This window comes from Galeopterus variegatus, unplaced genomic scaffold, assembly GCF_000696425.1.
Source record: "Galeopterus variegatus unplaced genomic scaffold, G_variegatus-3.0.2 Scaffold1897, whole genome shotgun sequence".
NCBI classification, from domain to species: Eukaryota; Metazoa; Chordata; class Mammalia; order Dermoptera; family Cynocephalidae; genus Galeopterus; species Galeopterus variegatus.
The window spans coordinates 284662-303528 of record NW_007728008.1 but is presented as its reverse complement, the minus strand read 5'-3'; the positions used below and the strand labels follow the sequence as shown (position 1 = coordinate 303528).

The 18867-nt window shown below is 45.8% G+C and overlaps 1 protein-coding gene across 3 annotated transcripts in view; it reads right to left on the bottom strand.

Moving 5' to 3' along the window:
* RNF144A (ring finger protein 144A) overlaps positions 1 to 18867 on the bottom strand; it is a 118800-nt gene that overhangs the window by 33057 nt on the left and 66876 nt on the right. For 2 of the 3 annotated variants that reach the window (XM_008579488.1, XM_008579489.1), the window contains exon 3: positions 5529 to 5674. In XM_008579488.1, the coding sequence (XP_008577710.1) occupies positions 5529 to 5663 (135 nt within the window). In that variant the 5' untranslated portion in view covers positions 5664 to 5674. Of the gene's footprint in view, positions 1 to 5528; positions 5675 to 13675; positions 13792 to 18867 lie in introns of those variants that run through there. The other variant, XM_008579487.1, reaches the window with a different exon arrangement.

Sequence of the window (18867 nt, the reverse complement as noted above, 5' to 3'; positions counted from 1 at the left end):
CGACACGGAGAATTCTGCCTGCTTCATAGGTTTGTATGACAAGTGAGATGATTGTGGTAAGCGTGTATCCCAGGCATTCAAGAAAATCTTACTCCCCATCCTCTTATCGATAAGGTAAAATTTTAGAGGGATCCTAAAAGCCAGAAATAAAAATAAATTCTCGATGGTAGCCTGTGAGTTATGTCAGTAGAGAATCTGAGGGGGCCGGGTGCCCTAAGACAACAAGGTCAGGAAGAGTTCTGTACATGGGGACACAGAAAGGACTTGAACAGGCAGCTCTGCACCTTGAAGTCATCTTGGTCCATTCTCAGACCTGGACCACCCAGACCAGGACAAGGCCTCTGCTCAGCAGAAGGACCCCTCACTATTGGACTCACCCATCTCTGAGCCATTCAGAACCCAGAGGAGGCGTCTGGGGTATATGCCCCACAGGAGCCTGTGGTCCTCAGAACCTCAGACCACCGGTGGCAGCTTAGTGGTCATCACTGGGCTGGGTGTGGTCATCTGGGGGGTGTGGCGGAGCCCCAAGGCCCTCCCCCATCAGGACGAGGCCTCTGCTCAGCAGAAGGACCCCTCACTATTGGACTCACCCATCTCTGAGCCACTCAGAACCCAGAGGAGGCGTCTGGGGTATATGCCCCACGGGAGCCTGTGGTCCTCAGAACCTCAGACCACCGGTGGCAGCTTAGTCGTCATCACTGGGCTGGGTGTGGTCATCTGGGGGGTGTGGCGGAGCCCCAAGGCCCTCCCCCATACCTGGCTTGAGAGCCGAGGGGGCTTCCGGTCCTTCTAAGTTTTATAGTTGTTCTTTGGTGGTGTTAAGACTTTTACTGCTTAGTATCAGAACTTTGTCTCAAGTCTGTGGACATTTTGTTTTTCTTTTATTTCTATGTTGGATTATTTGCAATTCCTACCACTTAAACTCTACACTGGAACTAATTTGTGTCCTTTGCTTACTTCTAAAATAGGGAAACTTCCTGTGGGAACCAGCACTTGAGCCTTGGAGTTGAGCTAAATTGCTGCTTTGCTGCTGATTCCCTGGGGAAGTTTTTCTTTCTTTTTTTTTTTGTGCAATTCAGATTTTAATTGTTGATCTTGTAGGTACTTCCTTTGTGCAATTCCGATTTTAATTGTTGATCTTGTAGGTACTTTCAGCTCTCATGAGGTCCAGTACACCTGCGTTGTGTGGAAAGTCTGGTCTGGGCCTGAGTCTTTTCAGCAAACTGCACCCCCTGCAGTTCTTTTTTTGTGCAATTCAGATTTTAATTGTTGATCTTGTAGGTACTTCCAGCTCTCATGAGGTCCAGTACACCTGCGTTGTGTGGAAAGTCTGGTCTGGGCCTGTGTCTTTTCAGCAAACTGCACCCCCTGCAGTTCTATATTCCTGACCAGTCTACACGGAGTGGGCCTGTGCTGATTGGCGTGCAGATCCACTGTCCTTGCTGTGCCCCAGTGTTCTCCTGGTGGGCTCTTCTCCCCCACTGCCCGTGCTGCAAACACTTCCCATGGGACAGGCTGCGCTCTGGTCCCTTGAGATGACTCATCAGCCTCTGAGTGGCTCCTTTTGTTCAGTTGTTGTGGTCCCTAGCTCCTTTGTAGGTTCACGGGAACCCTATTAGTGGTCTTGTTTGCCTGGGGGCCACCAAGGCCCTTTTCTTTCCTGCTGCCTCCAAGCAACTTCATCTGAAGGGCACAACTGCGGCTTTTGCCAGCTTGCTCCGTGCACTCAGCAGCTCCAGTCTTGAAGTGACTGGGGCTCGAAATGGTCAGAGCAGTTTTTTCTCTCTCTCATCGTGGCTTCTCCCACCTTCATGCACTCTGTAGGTCTGTTCTCCTGCTCTAGCATCCCCAGCTTCACTGTCGTTGCTTTTTTATAGTTGTAAACTGGTTGATTTGTGGGAGAGAGTGACGCTGGGGACGGTCTATTCTGCCATTGACTGGAAGCCTAAATGTCTTCTACATCTTCGGTTTTGGTCCATGAATCTCTGGGGCCACTATTCACAGGACTTGTATCACTGACCAACATAACGAGAATGGGACTGGCTCTCACAGTAGGACAGGGCTGCCTTACGTGAAGGAAGTGTCAACAACCATGTCTCTCCTTTCAGCATTTTTAGCAGAGAAACTGTTGGTTATGTAACATTTCACTTTTTGGCACACAAATGTTCAGGTTTACATTTGTCTGTTTAAAGTTTCACTTCACACCCAGCCAAAACAGAATGGTCAGAGATAACTGGTAGCTTTCAACACCTCCAAATTCCCAAAGCCTGGCATAGTGCCAGGAATGTGGCAGCACCAAGGTGGTCCCTGGGACCACTGAGACCCTTTGTCCACAACACAGTTCTCCTGTCCAGGTCACATCCCACAGACCCCGGTGCACAGGCTCTCTGCAGCCTCATCAAAATCACAAAGACGACGTCTGAACTCACCCTAAAGCCACCAGACACCCACAAGCAAGGAAATCCCACAGTAACATGTTTTGGGGCAGTGCCATATTAGTAACTGGCTTCCTGCTCAAGTAAATTTGGAAACGGAGGTTAAATAGTTTGTCTCTAGCTGTAGATTTCTCTGTGCTTTCCTTGTGCTCTGGGGCACCTGGAATGTCTTGGTGGGGGGCAGGAGACAGAAACGCAGTGAGCAGTGTTTAGCAAACCCACCGAACCGCAAAATTCACTTATGAGTGCATCTTTCAGGATCAATGTTCCTCAGAACATACGTTTGGTGATAGATGCTCAAACTGTTATTTCTGCCATTCTAAACCCAAACTTAGAAGTTAAACGAGAAGGAACTAGGCCTGCTGAATGCCTACCACGTGATGGGGACTTTGCAAATGTTCTTCCGTTGGAACCTCGGGGTAAACTATTTTTATCTCCACTGCACAGATGAGGTTGACAGGGCCCACTGAGGTCAGACCAGAGCTGGCGGGGAGGCCTGGCCCCCTACATCAGGTTTCCCAGCTCCTTCTTCCTTGAGATAAACTCACTTCAGAGCCTGCCTGTAATTCTGTAGTGACTATTGTTTTATGACTGCCTCCTTTTGTTCTTACACAATTTTCTACCTTCCCATGTCTGTCCCCCAGGAAAGGGACAGTTGCAGGTCCTTTGGCCGTAGGCCTGGCTCCTCCCCAGGCTTCCAACGGCATGCCATGCGGTGACCTGAGCCTACACAGAATGGACTCCCTCCTCCCCTTCTCAACCTCCCAACACACACGTGCCTCCTTCTCTTCACCCCACAGTGAGCTGCACACAGAAGCTGGACTATTTTCAACACTTTAATTTTTAATAAATAATTGCAGAAAAAATACAGCTGTCTCGCTGTGTCTTGGTATCCCTAGCAGCCCCTCTTTGGGAAAACAGCGCTGGTTTTCTCTGTTAGCATTCATTGATGTAAACATAACTTTGGTATGAATTAGAGTTGCTTATTTATTTTTACTAAAATTCTCTAGAAATAGAAAACTAAAACAACAATAACAAAACAAAATGAAAAGCCTTGGCAAAAACTCCAGGCAGAATGGAATATTTTAAGAGAGACACAGACCATGTGCTCACGACAGTGCACAGGCGACTGCAGAGACAGCAAACACGCTCAAAGGCACTTTCGGCAGAGGGGACACTGCTCAACTGGTGGACACTGTGGAAGACGTCCCTTCAAGCAAGAGGGAAGTGATTTTGCAGGAAACCAACTATTGAATCCATCCTGATGTGCTCAACCATCCCCACTCATCTAGAAATGAAAGTGAGTCCCGTTCATCGTGCGAACTGAAGATCTGACTCTGTGTCGTCTTCCACGGTCTCACTCCCTCTGACACTTCCCCATCTCAGAAAAATGTCAAAAGCAATTTCCTTTCCTCCAGGTTGAAGTTACTTTCCTGGGGCTTTAATGAGGAACATTCTTGGATGTTAACTACGGCCTTGAGATCTATTCACTCTGGTTCAATCCCGTGAGCCTTTATTGATTAGCTCCTATGAGTCCTGCACTAAACTTGGGGACAGAGAATGAGCCAGAAATTCTTCTGCCCTTAAGAAAGTCCAAGTCTAGCATAAACGAGGAATTAGAAGACATAGACTCAAATGTCTGTAAAGTCCAGTCTCCTTATCTATAAAATGGAGAGGATAATATTGGCTCTGCCTACATTCCAAGGAGGTCATGAGGCACGAGTGAAGTAACACCTGAAAAACATGGGCAGGAAGGATAAACCCATCTAATATAAGAGGGAGGAATAATTTTCTGAGTGACAAACTTAACCTACACATTTGAAAAATACATAGGCAGGCTGTCTCTACTGTCCATTTATAACAGTAGTTAAATTCAGAAGCAACGCTTTTGTTTTTTTTATAGTTTGAAGAAAGTTTTCCTTTTTCCTTTTCTGTACTTTTTAAAATGACAAATGTTTTATTTTTCAGCTTTATTGAGGTATAACTGACAAATAAAACCGTATATATTTAAGGTATACAACTTGATGTTTTGATATATATACATTGCAAAATGATTACTACAATCAAATGAATTAAACATCATCACCTCACATAGTCACCATTTGGGTGTGTGAATAGAACACTTAAGGTCTATCCTCAAAGCAGATTTCGAGCGCACAATACATTATCACTAAGTGTAGTCATGGTGCTGTACAGCAGGTCTCTAGAACTTACTCACCTTGCGTAACTGAAACTTCGTACCCTGTGACCAACATTCCCCCCTCCCCCAACTCCTACTTTCTATTTCTATGAGTTTACTTTTTGTTTTACCCATTCCTTGAATGGGAAGAAAAATCAAGTAAAATTACATGAGATTAAATAAAAGTAAATCGTACACACTTACTTTTCTTTTCTAGGATAAAGTTTGGGGTTTGAATTAGACCCAAACCCAAAACTTCTTGAGTTAGAAGTCCCTATATTCAAGGCCAGCCCGTGGCTCACTTGGGAGAGCATGGTGCTGACAACACCAAGTCAAGGGTTAAGATCCCCTTACCGGTCATCTTTAAAAAAATAAAGAAAGAAGTCCCTATATTCATTAAGAACAAATCATTTGGCCCCAACGGAATGTTGGTTACATCTTAAAAAAAATTCAATGTGACTTTAAGACATACATATTCTAGTTTAGCACTAAACCAGTGAAAGATGACACCAGTAACTGAATGTTCTAGCTACACATAGTCACTAGAGTAGCACTGTGACAATCTCAAGCATGTGATTATTAAATTATACTTAAAATGAAGTGTGGGCAAGTTTTTCCTGTCCAGGAAGGAGAACATGTGTTACGATAGTTTTTTTAAATGGCATCACTAGCTTCCAAAATTCTGTTTAAGTGATTGCTTCTGCATCATAAGCAACTGTAATGGAAATCTCCTGCGTTGGGAGCCTGCCTGACTCATAGAAGAATCCCTCCAGTAATGGTGTGAAAGCCTCAGCAGAGAGACTCCACCATCAAACAAAAGCTAGTCCAAAGGTTCGCTTGGTGTTTCTGCAAACAAAAGCAAAAAGCTCTCTTTGAAATTATTGTAAATACATATTTTATCCCAAAAGACCAACCAGCGTGCAGAAGATGCACTGGCACTGGGCTATGGTTGTCATCTGCTCCACCGGATACTCCCCAAGACAGAGCTTGCAAGACACCAGTGGGTCAAGGGCCAGGTCCCAGGTGGGCCGGTACCTTGCTGTGGTCATCGCAGAGCAGTCTGAAACGAGAGAAATACAGATGGTCAGGCTTCCCCACTGTGGCCTCCACCTGAACCACTGTAGGGATCACATCTCTTGGCTGTGCCAGGGCCCGTGGAGGTGACCAGCTGACATGAGACCTGGAGTTTTAGACAGCACTCATCTGGGTCTTCTGAGAAGTTTTAGCTTGGGACCTCTGACTTGGGTTTGAGGGCAGTTCTTTTAGCGTTTTGATGGTAAATGTCTACCCTCAAAATGGCAAAGGACCCACCCACCCTCCCTCCATCCTGCCAAAGTGCATCTAGTAAGACATCTCCTACCAACCCAGCACCTAGCCCAGGAGGGCAAGAACTTAGCACCCATGGAAGAGAAGCATTTGGAAAAACAGTTACTGCATGCATTTGACTCTTCTCCAGTTTCTGTTGTAGACGCATCCCAGGGAAAGCAGTCAGCGAAGTCCTTTTCCTTGGTTCCTTCCATATGGAATGTGCCTTTCCACAACTGGCTTCCATCCAACCACCCAAGTGTTACCTGAGCCTCCAGAAACAGCTAAAGCACCATCTGCTTCTTCAGCCCCAGCAGATTTTCTAGCATGTTAAATTTCAGGAGGGCAAGGGTCTTTGGAGGACTGGCTCACTTATGTAGGTCAAGTGAACCCAAAGGTGCCTGGTACAGAGTGGACACTCAATAAACGATCCTTACTTCCCCATCCTCCCAAAACATTCTCTGGCCACACCCTAACCCACCCATGGTTGGTGTTCCCTGACCTCATGCATTTTTCTGCTACTACAATGGTCACGCCATGTCACCACTGCTTGCTGGGCGATCTGCCTCCTGAACCAGTGAGCAAGAAAGTGTGGGAAAGACAGGGAAGGTGTGAGTTTCCAGTTCTTAGCTTAGCATCTGGCTCCCTAATAATTGACTGTTGGTTGAATGAACAAATCCGTGCCTCTAGGGATATTAATTCTCACCCAGAACCCCCTGGCACTTAATTTAAGCCTTAAGCTGCTCATTCTGTACCTGTGATAGATAAGACTGTGTTTTCTTATTCCAGTACCTCTTGCCCTCCAAGCTCATGCTACCCAAACTCAGACCTGAGTAAGATTCAGATAAAATTTCCGATAAAATCTCTGGCCAACTGAACACTCATTACTTGCTATCCAAATCTGAGGATCCAAATTGACATAGATAATGCGGTAGCCTTCCCCATCTAAACTCACTCTCTCAACCGAGGAGTGAAAACAGATTTGGACAGTAAGAGATACCTACATCCCCGGCTAGTTTGTGAGGCCAAAAAAAAAAAAAGAGTATTTGTCTAGTCCAACTTCACATTTACCGCAGAGTCATTCACATAACAAGATAGAACACACGAAGGAAAGGGAAGACAAAACAGATCTTACTACCAGCAATGCACACAAATGGCTCTAGGATCTCGGAAAGACTCAAAGATGCTGTGTGAGAGACAGTTCCCCACCCACAGATCTTCAGATGCAATTCAGGAACACCCTTTAACAAATAAAAAGTTAACCTATATTTCAAGGCAATGTATGATTAGGTGCTAAATCAGTGCTAAAGACCCTAGGTAAATATTAGAATGAGCCTGGGTAGAGGAGTCAGAAGAGCAGGACTGGGTGGGGAGACGAGGCTTGCGCTTGGAGGGGATGTCCCACAGGTGAACGGGAGGCAGGTACCAAAGCAGGAGGAAGAAACCACCTCATGCCTTCAGCAGCTGGCAGTGACAGGCAGCAAGGCAGGGGCAGAGCCAGCTCTGTGCTCTGTCATCAGGCAGAAGGACACTTCCAAACAATCTCTGCCTGTAACCATCATAGTGCACTGTCCACCACCACCAGCCTCAGTGTGCCCATCTGTACAATGGGGTTCATAATCCAGAGGGGCTGTAAGGATTAAGTGAGCGCACATAAATCAGCTGCCACACATCATCGTAGCTGCTCCGCAGAACCACTTCTCCCCTTCTCGGGATGTCTCGTCTGTGACAGCGAGTAAATCAGCTGCCACACATCGTAGCTGCTCCGCAGAACCACTTCTCCCCTTCTCGGGATGTCTCGTCTGTGACAGCGAATCTGACATGTCCCTGTGCTCTGCAGTCAGGTGCTGGGCCTTACCGTCGTGTGTGTACCTTAATCCCTGGGTCAAGGAGCTGTCATGAGTTTGTTTTGTTTTTTTGTTTGTTTTGTTTTTTAATTTACATCCCCTTCTCAAGTTGTGTCAGTCATAGCTCACTGGGTGTCACTGAGAGAACAGTTAGGACAAACCACTTTGTGAATTCTACACAGGGCACAGCGGGAGATACACGGAACGTCAAAGGAAGAGCCTGCACTATCCTGAAAATTCACACAGCAGAAACAGCAGTGGTGGGAACATGACAGCCGAGGGCAGGAGACCCTGGCCACAAGTGCTCGTGCACACCAGGGGATGCAAGGGCAGCCGGGGGTCTGCGCTGGGGACACGTGATCAATGTGCAGGGCAGGCACAATTGCCTCTTCCCAAAGCAGTTGGTGCCTGTGATGAACTTAGTCCAAAGTCAGTGTATTTTCCTTTATTACAAAAGGACTCTGTGAAACACATTCAAGTGATTTTTGCATTGGTTGGAGACTTGAAGATAATTTAAACAAGCACCAGAATTTGGCTTAAAACAGGCCCAGAAGAGTAAGATGGTTTGTGGGGGTCACTCTCTGGGAGAGTAAGGAATACAAACATCAGGGCTTCTCCTGCCCGAGGTCATGTTCACTTGGAACATTTCTCTGCACCTTGGACTTATTTTTTTAATTCTCATTATTATCATTATTATTTTAATGTCCACAAGGGTTTTCTGGGTCCTGAGCTCATGGGCCATGATTTTTTTCTTTGTATTTCTCTGTATCTTTTTCTGTTTTAATCCTTAATAATTTTTTTTTCAAGTAGCATCTTTTAAGATTCACTGTACAAAGTGGTGATTATATTTTGAGTAAGAATGTTAGCTAGCCCCAAAAGGGATCCCAAACCTTAAACTGAAGCACTGAGGCTTGCGATGGGCTTCAGAAATTACTCAAGGCTGAAAATGTCCCCAAGGGGACAGCAGCTGCTAATTGGCTTCTCCAGCCTGCAGAGTGGGGGACAGGATGTTGTTGACAATGTTGAAAAGTTACAGGGTCCAGATTCTGTAGGGCACTGTAGCAAAAGTTCTAGGGGAAAGAGCTCACACTTCGGAATCAAGCAGACCTGGGTTCAAATTCTTGTTCTGCCACTTGGTTATGTGATTTTGGAGAAATTACTTAACCTCTATGAACTTGAGATTTTCCCCTCTATGAAACCTACATGCCATCATTTCCCATGTAGATTCGTGAAGAGCCAGTAAGAAGTAGTACACTTAAAGTTCCTGGGACACATTATGAGCTTGGTAAGTGAAAGTCATTATTATACATCAGGTTAAAGAACTTGGACATTAACTTATACAGACTAAAGGGAGAAGAAAACTTGTTGAGCAGAAAAATGATATGATACAAATAGTCTTTCAGGAAGATGAATCCAATGGCTGAAATATTTGGAAGAAGCAAACACCAAAATCTCCTAAAGCCTCCTGCTCTACCATCAGCTGTGCAGTGTGGTCCAAGACTAGACATCACCCCAGAACGCATCTCAGGATGGTCGGAATTCTAGAGCTTAACCAGTGTACCAGTCAGTTCCTGTTGCTTACAACAGAACAGCTAAAACTGGGTATTTATAAAGAAATGAAATTTATTTCTTACAGTTTTGGAGGTTGAGAAGTCCAAGCACAGGGAACACCTCTGATGATGGCCTTGTTCTTGGTGGTGACAGAGTGTCACATGTCAAATGGATTGAGAGAGAGACAGCTAATCTGCTCACTCACTCTCCTTATAAAGCCATCAGAACCACACCCATGACAATCCATTAAACCATTAACTTATAATGGCCTTGTTCTTGGTGGTGACAGAGTGTCACATGTCAAATGGATTGAGAGAGAGACAGCTAATCTGCTCACCTACTCTCCTTATAAAGCCATCAGAACCACACCCATGACAATCCATTAAACCATTAACTTATAACTCCATGAATGGATCAATCCATTCACTAGGGCACGGTCCTCACAATCTAACCACCTCTTAAAGGCCCCACCTTTCAATTACCATAACAGGACTTCTCACCTTTAATACTGTCCAAGTGAGGATTAACACAATCCATCCTATAGCAACCTGTTTCACAGAGTCCTTGAATCTCCCACCCCACTCCAAGTCCCAGACAGGGCAACATCATGTAAATGGCTTCTTGCCCCATAAACCACTTGCAGCCTCTATCCCAGACCACTGCCCTATCCCGTCTTGCTTGTTACTAAGACTTCTCTATTCCTGGCTTCTGGGCTGGGCATATTTTCCTGGTTACAGCTTCTCCTATGTGACCCTTAACACAGCTTGGAGGGCTTGACCTGCCCGGCATCCTTTGTTCCTGTCCTGGACCATGATTTCCACATGGCCCCCAGTGGCTTCCCACTGCTGTGGGCACAAGTCAGCCCACAGCTTCACCTCCCACTTCTACCCCAGCCCTGCAAGCTGGACGTGAAGCTGGTCAAATTTGTCCAGGCACATCAGATTCTTTCCCGTCTAGAGTACACAGCCTTTGAGATGTGCTCAAAACCACAATTCATATGGTGACAACAACAACAGGGCACATTTTACAACAACAACAAAAAGTGTATATATTGTCTAAGCCCATCACAGAGCTTCCCTACACACAGGATGGCCTGAATATGATTCTGCAAACATTGAACAGCTGCGAACTTGCGATAGGAATTTGCTAAAAGAATCACAATGCACAATAAAAGAAAAAAACAGTCTTTGTTTTCCTAATGTGAATGTCGAGTCATATGAGACAGCAAACTATTTTAAGAACATCTGGTCAATTATAAGTATTATTAAATTTAAGCAACTCAAAATGTGTATAAGGCAAGTTACTTATTAAGCACCACTGAGGTTACACAAAGGGTTGTGTGTTGTGATGAAAGAGATATAAATATGAAACAGAACTGGAAGAGAAGTCATATGAGACAGCAAACTATTTTAAGAACATCTGGTCAATTATAAGTATTATTCAATTTAAGCAACTCAAAATGTGTATAAGGCAAGTTACTTATTAAGCACCACTGAAGTTACACAAAGGGTTGTGTGTTGTGATGAAAGAGATATAAATATGAAACAGAACTGGAAGAGAGAAGACTCCATGCAGGGAGATATCCAGCATATTAATACATGGTCAGATGTGGTTATCTGGCCAGAACCATCCCATCACCAGGCTCCTAGGCTATGGACGTCTATGGGTTCCTCTTCTCTCCACCTTTACCCCTTTGAAGCAAAGTGGGGGAAGAGAAAGCAGTTGCCTGCAAGTTGTTACCCACCTCTAACTCTCAGGACCTCCTCCAACAGCCCCTGCTGTCCCCTGGAGGGTTCGGCCACAACCATGTTTCTTTCCCACCAAACTCCCTTCCCTTCCTCACCATTTCCCCAAATCCCACCAATCCTTCTGCCCATCATCAGTCCATGGTGCTCTGTGAAGTCTCCGCTGGCTTCTCGGAGCCCCTCACCTATCTCCCCTTTCTCTGAGTCTCTGCTATGAGGGGGTCTATCAGTGGTTCTCAAAGTGTGTTCCCCGGAACAGCAGCATCAGCATCACCTGAGAACTTGCTAGTATGTAACTTCCTGCGCCCCAGCCCAGACTTACAAAAGCAGAAACTCTGGGGAGAGTGGGGAGGAGGCTCAGCCTTCACGAGGCTTTCAGGGAATTCTATTCACAAGAAAGTCTGAGACCACCGGTCTGTACCATTCTACTTGATAGCACTTCCCACCCAGGTCCATCTGACTCCAAAGTCAGGTTAAGCCCACCAACTGCACCGTTCCTTAACAATACCAAAATCAAGCAGCCTGTGCCTACCAGGCACTGGGCTACACTCCGCATATTAACTTTTATTTATTCTTTACCACAACTCTGCCTGGGTAAGTGTGGCTTTTGAAGTCTACCATTATGTGTTAGTTTGTCTCCCCAACTTGTGCTCTATCCTTCAGGACAGTGCTGGTCACAGGCAGGTATTCCATAATTATAACAATTATATATGTGTGTGTGTGTGTGTGTATGTGTGTGTGTGTGTGTCTATATATAGAGAGAGGGAGAGTATACACACACACACACACACACACACACATACATACAGAGAGAGAAAGAGACTGCTTAACATGCATCAGGCATTGTGTTAATCATTTTCATGCACTCCTTCATTTATCTGCACAATGACTTTGAGACTCCACTACTGGAGCGGGAGGTGACAGATAAGCAAGGGGGAGAGGCCAGAATGACGCATATGGTGATGGAATACAGCTGGACATATCACTATGAACTTAAGTTTAACTTAATTCAGATGATGACATATAGTAGTATTTATAGATATGTCCACATATTTCCTTGCTACGTCAGCTGACAGGGTACAGAAGCAATGACCCCTTAGTTTGCGACAGGCACATCTAGTGCCCAGATCTTGGTTCCTAACACCATGTTCCAATTAAAGGAACAACGGTTCATTGGAGAACGCTTGATTCTCGGACAATGGTAGAAAACATTCAAGATAGGCTTGGGACACCTTGCAGTGTCACAAAGCAAGAAGAAAATGCTCAAAACAAACACACAATCACATGGATGGGGGAACATCAAAGCAACATAGGAGCCAGCTGAGAGCGCTCCCAATGGCTAAAGCTGAAAACTTGTGCAACAAGGTTGTATAAATTATAACCCAGAAAATAAAATAAATATCCATGAGTCTAGACTAATATAAGTAAATGACTGAATAAATACATAACTGAGGGGAAAAGGACACATTTCTCGTGTAGAAAAGGCCCATGTAATTTTTGTGGAGACTCCACCCTCAAGGCGGTGGACTGTAACTCCCATCTCTTGCGGGGCTGCAGACAGAGTGACATTCTCCAGAGTGCACTGTGCAGAGAAGTGAGAAGAGCACCTGTACTGTGCAGAAACCTGGTGAATACACCTCAGTCAGGTGATCAAAGTCAACACCAGGGGATGAGTGAGTCACGCTGATAGTGTGCACCCTTGACAGGATGCGATAAGAATGGCACCTCTCCTCTGTGGTCTTCCTCCTGGAACCCTGAGTCCCAGTCTATGAGAAAAACATCAGACAAATCCCAACTCGGGAATGCTCTAAATAACAACACTCGACCTCCTCGAAGTGTCAAGGTCTTCAAAAACAATAAAGTCTGAGAAACCGACATAACCTGGAGGAGCCTTAAGGACACATAACCCTGAATACAACGTGAGATCCTAGAACAGAAAAAGGATTTGGGGTAAAAACTAAGAAAATATGAATAAAGTGTGGATTTCAGTTATTAATAATGTATCAATATTGGTCCATGAACTGTGACAAAGGTACTACACTAATGAAGATGTTAACAGAGGAAACTGGGTGAGGTACATGTAAACTATCTAGAACTTCCATAAACCTGCCTCACTTCTGTAAATCTAAATCTGAATCTGTCAATCTAAATCTAAAACTGAATCTGTCCATCTAAATCTAAACAGCCCTATTAAAAAAAAAATACTGCTTTCATTTTAACCCAAATAAGCCCATTATAATGCAGATTCTGGAAAGAGTGATATTTTAAGCCACAGTGTTTTCCCCAAACAGTATTAAGGGTGACACTTAAAATGTGAGTAACACTAGACTAAACGCAGGCGAACAGGTTTGTTTGTTTTTAACATTTATACTCCTCACAGTTTTTGATGTGCTAATGAGCACTGCCACAATCCAGGATGGGAACACAGTAGGGCCCAACCAGGCCATAAAACACTTTCTCACGTGCTACCGCGCACCATTAAGGTTCTGTAAGAAACAAGAGCAAGCGAGCTGCTTGTCATTCCGCTGTCACAGGCTTCCCTATGCTCAGATTCCACAGGAAAGCGGGGAAGAGCAGACACCGTCAACACAGGACCAGAGAGAGGGCGCCCACCTGTCGGCGCTGCCATCCTGCGTTAGGCTAGGTGGGGACAGTCACTGGAGAAACAGCCACAGACAGACGTGGAGTAAGTGGAGGTGGTGGTGCTCTGTACCTCTGACATATACCTGCCTGGGTGAAGGAGCAGGTCCAGCCGTTCAGAGCCCTCGATGGTAGCAGAACGTCGACATGCACAGAGGTGCTTCCTCTCACAGACTGGCCCACGTCCCCTCAAAGCCCGTGCTTCTCCTCCGCCCCATCAGAGTCCTCCTGTCCGCATGTTCCCCACCGGGGCCATGAAAGAGAAGCCTGAGCCTGTGTGAGTGGCTTTCTGCAGCAAGCTCCCAGGGCTCCTGCTGCTGCATGGCACGTGACAGAAGAGAGACACTCCCACACGCAGGACAGAAATCCTGCTGAAAATGACCTCAGAGAAATGTCCAACATCGGCCAGCGCTTGGCCCTGAGACTTCCTCGCTGGCCTGGGCAGATCTGCAGGCCAGCTTCTGGAAGCAGCCCTCCATTCACAGGGGAGAGCTTGCTCCTTCATTGCTAAGACCTAAACAGAGCAACTCTTCCCCAGAGCTCTGATAACATGCTCCACATTCATGCTTATGATTGCTTAGTAGCTTCAGCAACAGGGTCTGCTTCCCACAGAGGGCCCAGCCACAGCCACGTTCTGACCCCGTCCAGGAATGAAATGCAGAGGAAGATACAAAGGGCCTATTATTTCAACGCTGCTTTATTTGCCCAGATAAACATTACACTTAGGCTACTGGAGAGCAATGCTTTAAAAATCAAACATCAAGTCATTCCACCATATTAAAGTGGAAGGGGATCTTAGGATCACTCTTCCTTTTAATGATAATTTCCTTACTCTGGGCTGTTTAGGGATTGAAATCACAGCAACCCCAGTCTTGACCCTAACACCACTCCCTTCTACCTGATAATGACTTACCCTTCACGTGTTATTGCAAAAACTTGCCAGTCCCATCCTTAGCCATCTTTTTTTTTTTTTAAGATAAAGACACAAAGATAAATAAGCAGAATAATAGATGGACATTGATGATGAACCCTGCATAAGCAGTGGGACACCCAGTTCCCTGTTCTGAATTAATCTTAATCACACTCTGTTAAACAAACACCCATTTGTGGGGTGCAGGAAACTGGTTTGTAGGGTCACGTGCAGTTTCTTCTATTCCTGTAAGTCAGTTGATGGCATGGGTGGGACAGGAGCAGGCCTTTGGCCAGCTCAGCCTAGGGGCAAGACGGGCACAGTGGCCATTTCCTTCGAGAAGCCTTGTTGCTAGGGCAACAAGCCTGGGAAACATCTGGGTTTGGAGCTTGGCAATCCCTTAAGTTAATGGAAGCAGACGTCATGGAGGGAATGAAGTGTGGGGAGGAAGCTGGGTGGAAATAGGTTTCCGTGAAGACTCAAAACACATGAGTTTTAATCTCAGCACTGGGCGTGACTGAACTGACCATGTGAACCTATGGCTGTCCCTTCACCTTCATGGACTAGTGACCTCATCTGCAACCATAGGATGCTGGCTGGGAACATCGGCTTCCAGGATTCCTCGAAGCAGTGACTTTCTCTAGGCCTGTGAAACCCTCACTCCTCCTGCCCACCTGCAAACATGTGACTTAGCTTGTGAGTGACAGCCTCTTCCACAGGGGGTGGGGAATGCATCTCAAAGTGAGAGAGTGATAGAGATAAAATACCTTCTCTATTTTAAAACCCTGTTAATACAGATCAATTTCAGAGCACATGCTACACTTGTGGCTTTAAGTTGTTCCCTGCACTAAATCACCTGAACCTTCCTTATCCTTCCTCTCTGAGAATTCACCTGCAATTCCACCCCCAGAGGTCCCTCCCTATTCTTATTCCTATATTTGTATGCCCCTAATCCTTCCACTTACTCATTATTAGTTATTCAGCAAACTGGCAGTAGGTTTCTAGAAAGTTCTAAACACTGTTTTAGACACAGGATTACGAAAGCCAACAGGGACAGAGTAGCCACCCACAGAGCACCAGAAAAATAATCAAAGCTCTTTTCCTGTAACTATAGTGCCTGCTTTTGAAGATCTTTTCCTTGTAAAGGAAAAGGGATAAAATAAAGGGTACAAAATAACAAGGAATCTGTTCAAAGAAACTGGGAAGTCTCTAGAATCACCCTTTCTTTTATCGGCAATAGGCTGCAACTCTAACTTATGTGACCCACTTCCACCAGGAAAGTAAGTAAAACTTGTGGCTTCCAAATACATAGAGCAAACTTACTCTAGCAACAAGTTATAGATTTCTTATTTCAGGTTTATTTCGATCTTGTCTCTGCTTTCTAATAGCTGGACAAGGAACAGACGAGAGACTGGGAAACACTAAAAACAGAGGAATAAGCTGAAACAATAAACCCCGTGGGGGGATAACAGCTGATATTTATGTTTCCGATGAGGGAGGCAAAAATATCTGGTAGACTCTGTGAAGACAAAACCCAGCAGGATGGGCTAGTGGACTCAGTGAGGGGTTTGAAATAAGAAAGAGGGGAAACGATCGCACACACAGGTCCAGTGGCGCCCGTGCATGTCAGAACCATGTTAAGTCCCAGAGGCTGGGGACATGCACCATCCAAACAACCAGGAAACACATATGCACTTAACACTCCTATTCTTCCCACGTACGCCAACGTCACCAAGAAGAATAAGGCACACATTAAACTAAAAGAGTTACTAAATTCACACATGCTACAACAAAGACAGAGACCTCCTTCCAGCCGGGAGGTAAGCAGACACCGTGGAGCTCTTTGCTCCAGGCTCTGCTCCTGTTAACTGCACATGTTCACAATGAACAGAACAGACAGACATTCCTGCCCTCCAGGAACTTACACCCAGCCGGGAGACAGAACATAAATAAATAAGACACATCAGTAAAACAGACAGATTTTTGGCGAACAATGTGTGCTCAGTGGGAAAATTAAGGAGGGAGGGGCTGTTGGGGCTGAAATTGTCCACTGGGTGCCCGATACCCCAGAGGGTAAAGGCAGGGCACAGCTACCCACAGTTGTTTCCATTGGGAGGTGATTGCAACAACCAGGAAAGGGATGTGGTACCGTGACAACAAGGCCTGTGGCAAAGGTCATATTCCAGATGGACTTTGAAAGAAGAGCTGCCCAGACATGCTGACAGTGTGGGCACGAGTGTGGGAAAAAGAGACAGGTCACAGGTGACTCTGAGGTTTCTGACCTGAGCAAAGGGAAGATGGAATTGCCTTTCCAAGTTTTCTGGGGAGGAGCAGGTGTGGGCTGGTGGAAAGACAGTCTTCACCACTTTACCTGCATGGCTTTGGGATTATCAGGGGGTCCCTCTGAGCCTCTGCCTCTCCCTTCCTGTAAGCGGCACACAGTATATATCATCCACACACCAGGCAGGCACAGGGCTAGACGGGACTCCTTAAAGCCCTGACTTAACAGTAGGGTCTGTCAACTATGGACCAAGCCCTTGTGGGGGTAGGTGGGAGGGTAGAGCCCTCAAGTTAAGAATTTTTTTTTTTTTTTTTTTTTACATTTTTAGAGATTATAAAATAAGCAAACAAAACACAAGCAAACAAACAGACATTTAGGCCATCAGAGCCTAAAATATTTACTTTCTGGCTCTTCACAGAACAGTCTGCTGACGCCTGCTTTCTAGGTCTGCCCTCTATGAGGATTCCTGAACAAAGCTCAGGAACAGTCAGGACATTCCCGCTGCAAATCCTCCAGGAAAGTGTAGTGGGGGTCAGGGCTGCAGCAAGGACCTAAGACATCTGCACCCTGAAAATGTCACTTCAAATCTGCTCCTCTCTCTGCCTCTACCCAGTGACCCTTGAAGGCCGGAGGCTGATGCTGACTGTAAACTCAGCTGCCAGCGACATCCAGACAGCTGCAAGTGCTGCCTGACATTTCTGCGTCTTCCCCTCTTGGCAATGAGCTCATAGAGATCCACAGGCCCCTAGGGACTTATTCTAGAAAGATGACAGCATGGGTCAGCTGGAGGGACAGAGTGCACACACCAGCTTCCAGCTTCTTGTAGAAAAGAAAACAGGCGCCTTGACTCCCCTTCTACCACGTGGAGGGAAATGTGAACGTGGCAGTCCTCCGGAATCTGAGCCCACTCAGCCTATGTCTTTAGAGCAGGACAAACTGGACACCTACTAGGCACCAGCAGGGCAGAGACAAGCAAATCCCCTGTTCTCACTGACCTGTAAACTGTAACACCACTATGACAAATGTCTTTCTGATGCTGTCTCCAAACTCTCACTTCCACCTTCGGGTGTGGCTAGAGCTAACTTGAAATCATGAAGGATGGCCCACTGTGCCGCAGCTAGGCAGCGCTACGTGTCCTATCCCACGGGGCCTCAACTACCTCCCGACGTAATAAGGCTCTGAGAACTACTGAAAGGTCTTTCTTTTTAGAAAACAAGCAAAATAAGCCTAAAGAGTCCCAGTGTCACTTCTGCAGTGTGATGATTGATGATAATGTCACCAACCTTAATGGTTTCCAAAGCACATAGGTCCACACACATTAAATCGCCCACTTTTGCCATCGTCTGATCACTCACCTAAAACAGCCAGCACCCACCACTCCCTACCCCTCTCCCGTCTTCATGTCACTCCACAGCCATTCTCTGACATCCTGATGTGTGCTTCATTTATTTACTGCTTTCTTCCCCTCAAAAATGTAAGCTCCATCAGGAGAGTCAGTGTTCAACTGCTCAATAACCTTTTCAAAGAAAAATGTTTTGTCCTTTCCTTTACTGCCCAGTTAACTGGGTGGGAAAAAACGCTAGCCTCAATCTAGCAATGCTGTTTCCTGGGGGTGAAGGGGCAGCTCCTCTTCCCCAACAACCAAGGAGCCAAGCAAGGGTGATGCCACACCCCCTGCCACTGATGAAATGGGGGGTGGTCCCCCATATGCCTACTTTCTGATGAAATAATGCCGAATAGCACCTTGTGACACTGTGATCAGCTGCAGCCTTTCCTAACACCTGCACCCCACTTTATAGTTTGCAACTCATCAGTCAACATGACAGAGATATGAAGACAACTCAATTATCTTCATTTCAAAGGTCAAGAACTGAGGCACAAGAAGGGCACCAGATTTGCCCAAAGTCCTAAGGTCATAAGTGGCAAATCCAGGATCTGAACCCATGTGGTGACTTCTGAAGACTGGGATCTTTC